The 6654-nt window shown below is 44.5% G+C and overlaps 1 protein-coding gene across 1 annotated transcript; it reads right to left on the bottom strand.

Annotated features, from left to right (window-relative positions):
* Positions 1 to 351: 351 nt before the first annotated feature.
* dmrt2a (doublesex and mab-3 related transcription factor 2a) lies at positions 352 to 6464 on the bottom strand. Its single transcript, XM_063069212.1, has 4 exons — positions 6348 to 6464; positions 5369 to 5838; positions 4599 to 4701; positions 352 to 1652 (listed from the first exon to the last, which is right to left on the bottom strand). The coding sequence occupies exons 2-4, from the start codon at positions 5711 to 5713 to the stop codon at positions 586 to 588; spliced, it is 1515 nt and encodes a 504-aa protein (XP_062925282.1). The 5' UTR covers positions 5714 to 5838; positions 6348 to 6464; the 3' UTR covers positions 352 to 585.
* Positions 6465 to 6654: the final 190 nt, after the last annotated feature.

The raw sequence follows: 6654 nt of genomic DNA, 5'->3' as shown, positions 1-6654 counted from the left end.
TGTTGATGTGTTTTGTCCATGATTGCTCTCATTCACCACTTGATAAGTTTATCCCCATGGACACCCTGATGTTACGCCAGTGGAAATATTCCCTTCCCACAACCTCCCCGCAATTCTCCTATCTCCTTCCATTTTGACAAACGGTCTACAACCTGAAACATAAACTCTCTCTCTCTCTCTTCCCACAGATACAGTCTGACCTGCTGAGTATTTCCTGTTCTATTTGTTTAAGGTTTCTGACATCTACAGGTTTATTTTTATATATAACGTTCGTCTATTTTCTAATGTATTCTTTCACTATATTTGGCGAGAAGAAAGTTTTAAGCCTTTAGTTCTGAAATGTCTCTTTATTTTAGCTATACGTTTGCTTTTCAGTGCATTAAACATTGATATTTTGTATTTCTCAAAAAAAAGAACTCGATAAATATACTCTCGCAAGATCTAAAGTACACAAACCATGCTGAACTCTGTACATAACAATGATCAAGACATATACATCACACATTTACACAGAAGGCAAGTTTGGTCTCAGAATGTAACTGAAAGCAATATGAATTCGAAGCAGTACGGTTTGGAATATGATGTTTACTGAAAAGTACGAGTTAGAGAAGGCGAGGGTCTTTTAAGAATTGATTCAACAGAAAACGAGAGCGACTCGGGGGTTGAGATTTTTGTCCCCGCTTGCTTAGAAGCCATCAAACTGCTCAAGTGCTTCTCAGTGGAATATTTGTAGGTCTGGTTTTCCTTAACAGCGTGCTCTCTGTATTTCCTGGCCGCCTCTTCGAGGATGTCTTTGCTGATGAAAGCTTTCAGCTCAGAGGCTGGTTTCTCATAGTAGCCGCCGAGCTGCGTCAGCAAGGGTTGGCCCGAGTTCAGTTTGGCTGCAAACGGCGGCAGCGAGTTTTCTTTGGCAGACTGGTTGTTCGGTGGCTGCAGCGGGGGTGACGGGTCGCCCTCGGGAGGCTGCGAGGGGCCTTTCCTTGGCGGGGAGAAAGCCGAGCGTTCACAGGGCATTTCCAGCGCCGACATCTCCCGCAGTTCGCCAAGCGCATGCTGCATCTCCCGCACTTGCCTTTTGGGAGAACCCTGGCCATCGCTGAGCAAATGGCTTCCCGGCACCAAACTCCCTTTAGGGTCCCAAACAGCTGCCGGTTTGAGACTCTGTATGGCGCCACTGGCATTCAGCAGGTACTGCTGGTATAGAAGGGCGTCGCTGATGCCACCGCATTTTGGCCAGACCATCAGCCTAGGGGTCAGCGGGTACTGGCGGTAGGTAGTGGCCACGCTGACGTTAGAAGAGATGAGTTCCACTGCTCTGTCCGACCCCGAGTACTGCATGGTGAGGTCGAGACATGAGGGGATCAAGTTGCAGTGCTGGGGAATTTCTTTAGTGGGCCGATCGATCTGTGGGGTGGTGTAATTGGATTTGCAGGAATTGTAGTCGGCGGCGTGCACCATGCCGTTGGGGAGGAAGAAAGCGGCCGCGGCTTGAGCGGCCTCAATCATCTCCCGCTCCTTGTACTCCCTCTCCATCATGATGCTCTCTAACTCCTTGTCGGCAAAAGCACGCCTCTTTCGCATCCGATCGCTAACAGGAGGGGGCAAAGGTGGGCTTCCTCTCATGTAAGGGTCACTCTGGGCTGGCCGATATCCTAGAATACAAGAGGAATCAGAAAGGTGAGCAATGGGGGATAGCGGAAACGGGAAAGGATACAACTTTCTTTTGGAGAAGGAAGATAAATAATGATGCGCGTTGCAACCGAAGGGAACTGCCTCATGCTTTAAAGTCCCAGACCGCATAGTCCCAGATGCACACTCCCAACTCTAAATCATCTGCACTGTGGCCGCATGCTGGTTGAGCTACATGACAGCAGTGAAGGGAATAATTTAGTTCCCTCGTTAAACACTACCGTATACATTGAATTGGGGCAAGTGCAGCTAATGTACCTCAGAACCAACTGAACCAACGTGATGGGCTTTTTCCCATTTCCAACACCGGACAGCTTTAAATGAAACCAATTGTCAGTGAGAGATGCGGAGCGGAGAGGCCCATTTCGGCTTCACCGGCTCCGTGCAGACTATCGAACACCAGTTTATACTAATCCTACTTTCGTATTTCTTTATCTCTGTTGCCATAACTCCTACGTGTTTCCGTCACTCCCCTGCATACAAGGGGCAAACGACAGAGGGCAGTTATCTACCAACTCACACTTCTTGGGGCATGGGAGGAAACACCGAGTGTTCGTAAGGAACCCACGCGGTCGCAGGGAGAACGTGCAAACTCCACACAGAAAGCACCAGATTTTAGGATTGAACCCGGGTCTCTGGCGCTGTGAAGCTGAGGCATTTGGACAAGATGGACTAAAAAGAACGTTCCGTGCCGCAACTTTATGCGATTCGACAGTGTGGTGCGGGTTGAAATTCTTTCACACTCAAAGTCGGTGCTGAACAATTCGGGGAGCGGAAGTAACGACGCTGCTATGCAACCTCACCCAGACCGTGTTAGGTTGGGAAGTTTATAGTCTCGGGAGGATACTGGCGGAAAGAGGAGAGCGAATTGGGCAGCTCGACCAATCAGTTCAAAAAAAGTGTTACCAAAATAGGCTAGTTTGTTATTGTCTTCGAAATATTAACAAAAGACGCCAAAAAAAAACTGGTCTCGAATACTGCCTGCCCCTGTGATGGACGGAAGCATACTTATGCAAGGTGCACGGGAGTGGCTTTTACATAAGACGATGTAACACCAATGCTATTTCGTCTTTATTTATGGAGAAATAGTCAATAATAAAATAACTCACGAAATTGAAAGCATTCTGCCATTTTTTAATAGTTATATCAGTCAGCCTTGGCCTCTTGTATGTTGTATTGAATTTTATAGAAATGATGTCAGGGAGCGTTGTAATGTGGTTGCATACCCCGTCTCGGATGTATTTGTATGTGCGTGTTCAGCAATGCTAATAACTTCGTACAACTCAGTTGCAATAAGCACGTGTAACCTCGCTCACTACATGGAACTGCTATGGGTTCCCTGCTCAACACCTGATATTCAGTCTTTGCGGATCGGCCGCAGGAAAACGACTATTAAGGGTGCTAGCGAAAAAGTGATATTGATTCTATTCCGAGTATTGGCTACCGTTTCATAAAAATAGAATTAAGTTTTCACTTTCCCCTGAAACAAACGAAACACGGAATGCAAATTGAGACCTCACTTTTACGACCACAATGTCCATTAATCGACCGCTGACCTCACTCACCCGCCCCTGCAGATTCCGCACCCCGCCCACCAAATTAGCACAGATAATCTTATTCAGAAGCGAAATGTGGTTGCTGCGTTCTCGACTGTTGACCAGATGACAAGGAGGATCATTTGTGACAATTCGTTTATTATCCCGTTATTATGACCTCCAGTTGCCAGACGAAAAAAACCTCTAAATCATTTTCTTGCTGAGTAAACAGCCTCCTTTTCCTGCCTGATGATAAACCTCGGAACAAAGCAGAACGTCAGGTGAACGGGCTAACATCCTGGGTTAAGTCCTGTTATTTTTTGCGAATTTGGGGTGAAAATAGGGCGAATTAAAATGCAGTCAACCATTGCAATAATATGGCCGCTTTATTAGCAACTAGATGACGTGGAAGTATGAAACTACTATCACTTGCAATAACGGGCAAAAATTAATAAGTATCTTGGACATTAGGCCGCAAAGAATCCTAACTGTTCTCTGCTTTGATAATTACTTTGTATACATTTTAAACGTGTAATAATTTCAAATTGCTGTATAATTTTTACGCTTAGTTCACCTACTTCTATCTTTAAACATTTTGATCTCAGTTTGATCGAGCTGATGTCACTGACTGGCTCTGTCAGTGTTCATACTTCTTATTTACCCAAGTAGCCCAGCGGGAAAGCTAACCTCCTTCTCCAGCATTTAATTTCAATTAACTATCGAACTTTGACTGAATGTTTCCAAGTTTCACTGTTAAATGGTGACAAGTTCCGATTTAACGAATATTTTCAGCTTTTGTGCTTATCTACACAATAATTCACAACAATGCACCAGTACACTAGCAATGTCACCTTTAATATTGCGTTTTGTCCATTCGGTTTACAGGATCCCTTACCGTATGTACAGCATTTCTTTAGATTACATACACACACCGTTCCAGGTTCATTATTGTAAGCGCATTCAGTTTTGCGGTTATTGATTTAGTTATATTAAGGCAAGCCAAAGATTCCCCCCCCCCCCCCAGCCATTCGAATTCTCATTTGTTACTTTACCTGAATCTATACCTTCACTGGTTATCGGAAACCTACAAACTGCGGGAAGCATGACTACAAATCAGTTTTTTTTTAATTTAATTACTCTCATTCGCCATTTGAACAGTGTTCCGAACAGCATACGAAAATGCAGTAGCCCATATTACCTTCCAAAGAACAGCAAGCACAAAATATGCCTGTGTGGTTTTTCTAATAACTCCCTCTCCTGTCAGAACAACTAAATTAACACATTTGTCCATCTCTTTCGCATTCCCACCATCGATACATAGCAGTTAAAAAAAAAGACATATCTTAAGGCTGTTTACTGAACTGTTGCGCTCACCTTCTAAAATGCTCTTAGCCAGCAAGCTCGGCGTCCTCAGGTGTTTCTGGTACACGGCCCTGCGTTCTGCCAGGTTGTGTTTGCTCAATAATCCTTTCTTATCCTTCAAATAAACGAAGGTCGTGAAAAGAACAGATTTTCAGATTTGGTGATGAAAACGTACAGGTGAATTGGGTGAGACAAGAGAAAAGACCCTAGCTAAATGGGGTCTCTAGGTGTTGAAAACAGAAATTACATTCAATAAAAAATATCGAATTATTGCAAGGAATCCAGACGGAATGCTTGAAGTTGTCTAAAATGTATTGCTGTCAATTTTCGGCTACGAAAGGTTTAATTGAGAAGCAGAACCCCCATTTACTGACTAAAGTGGCCAATTTTTATACCAAGCGGTCGCGCGATTTAAGTTAAGGAAAATCATAATTATTAGTTAACTGCTTTTTTTTTGAATCAACTAATTCAAGTAATGCAAAAAATCAGTTTTCAGTAATAAAAGCAACAGTGCCCGAGTCAGGCCCCAGGCAGCCGTAGTGCTATCTGCCTCGCTGGCCGATCACTTTCTATTGGACTATATATAGGTTCAAATCAAGTCTTCAACGAAAGATAAACATGGACAGATAAGACATATCACATGTATTAAACAAACACGGCCTAAATAAGAAATGTATACCAACATCTAAGTGGAAACAAGTTAGTTTCATTGAGGTTCTTTCACACAACCTCTCCCGGGTTTGACCTTCCTGCCCTTGTAACACAAACAAATCGCAGCTCACCTCAGTTGCCTGCTGCCTTCGGAGCGCCACCTGAGCGGCCATCACTCTCTGCCTCTCCACAACCAGGAGGCAGTTGGCACACTGACAGTCCCTCCACCGACAGAACCGCTTGTGGCCCTTCAGGCACGACACCACCCCGTGATTTCTACAGCGGGCACATTTCGGAGTTCGGCTCAGTTTCCTCTGGTCTCCGTTGGTTCCCATCTGTTTCTTGCCGATCTCGGCCGGTCCATCTTCCCTCTGGCCTGACACGTTATCGGGGGAGTCGGCCAGATCTTCATCTTCGACTTCCAAGCTCTCTACATCAATTTCCACCTCCAGTCCCTGCTGGCCAGCACTTTGCATCTCGGCCTCTAACTAACTTGGACTTGTTAAAGGCAGGGTTACAAACTGTTGTCTCTGTTAAACTCCTTCTTCTTTACCAATCGATGCAGAACCGGCGAGATTCACAAGCAGAGATGGCTTCAATACTGCAAAACGCAAGGAAGCCACATTATCAGTTGGAACAAGATCCTCTGAGAAATTTCTACTCAGGTAACGACAGCAAATAGGCTGTTCAATTGTTAGTAGTCAACCGAACAACCATCAAGATAAAATAACCTGCATTCCACTGTATCCTGGAAAAAAAGCGATAGCATTTTCTTATCTTTCTTTTTCCCGTGTAATTCTAACTGGGAGAGAAGTACGAGCGCGAGCTGCATATTTAGTGCGACTTCACGCTGTGTTAAAAAGTGCCGAACCACAGCACCAGATCATGTTACTGATAAGATCTTCATATACACAACCAGGTGTCAAAAAAATCACATTATTTTACAGGCGACTTGAAACAATTTTGCCGAAAATCGGAACGTCGTTTCAGCAGAGTTGTACTGTCTTAAGAGTTTTTAAAGAAACTTAGGAAAGTATTGCAGATAATTTTGCACATCGCATGGTACATAATTACTTCGCTTATATTGTCCAAACCAAAGGAAACTTTTACCTGCAAGTTGTAAATGTAGCGCGGGAGATAGTTGCCTGCTTGCTGTGCTCAAGAAAGACTTGTTCCGACACTGTCAATGAGCGCTGGCGCTTTAAGGGAAACCCGCGCGGATCGTCAATTACCGGCTTGTTAATATCAGCACGGGGTCAAAGGGGACCTGCCTGCCTATTGGATGGTCCATAGGCAAGGCAAACGCTGATTCGCTGGAGGCTGTTTCCGACAAACTGAGGGAGAATCAATCAAATTGCCCTAGTTTCCACGGACTATCTATTCAAATATAGAGGGAAATATAGATCATCCAGGGAAG

This window comes from Mobula hypostoma, chromosome 16 (assembly GCF_963921235.1).
Source record: "Mobula hypostoma chromosome 16, sMobHyp1.1, whole genome shotgun sequence".
In the NCBI taxonomy this organism is placed as follows: domain Eukaryota; kingdom Metazoa; phylum Chordata; class Chondrichthyes; order Myliobatiformes; family Myliobatidae; genus Mobula; species Mobula hypostoma.
The sequence above is the reverse complement of the archived record's forward strand: the minus strand, read 5'-3'. Positions and strand labels throughout refer to the sequence as shown.

Coding starts and splice junctions, on each gene's coding strand:
- dmrt2a (XM_063069212.1), bottom strand. CDS start 5,713: ATGCAAAGTGCTGGCCAGCAGGGACTGGAGGTGGAAATTGATGTAGAG. Junction 4,702..5,368: donor GAAGGCAGCAGGCAACTGAG/GTGAGCTGCGAT, acceptor GTTTATTTGAAG/GATAAGAAAGGATTATTGAG. Junction 1,653..4,598: donor GGCTAAGAGCATTTTAGAAG/GTGAGCGCAACA, acceptor CTTGTATTCTAG/GATATCGGCCAGCCCAGAGT.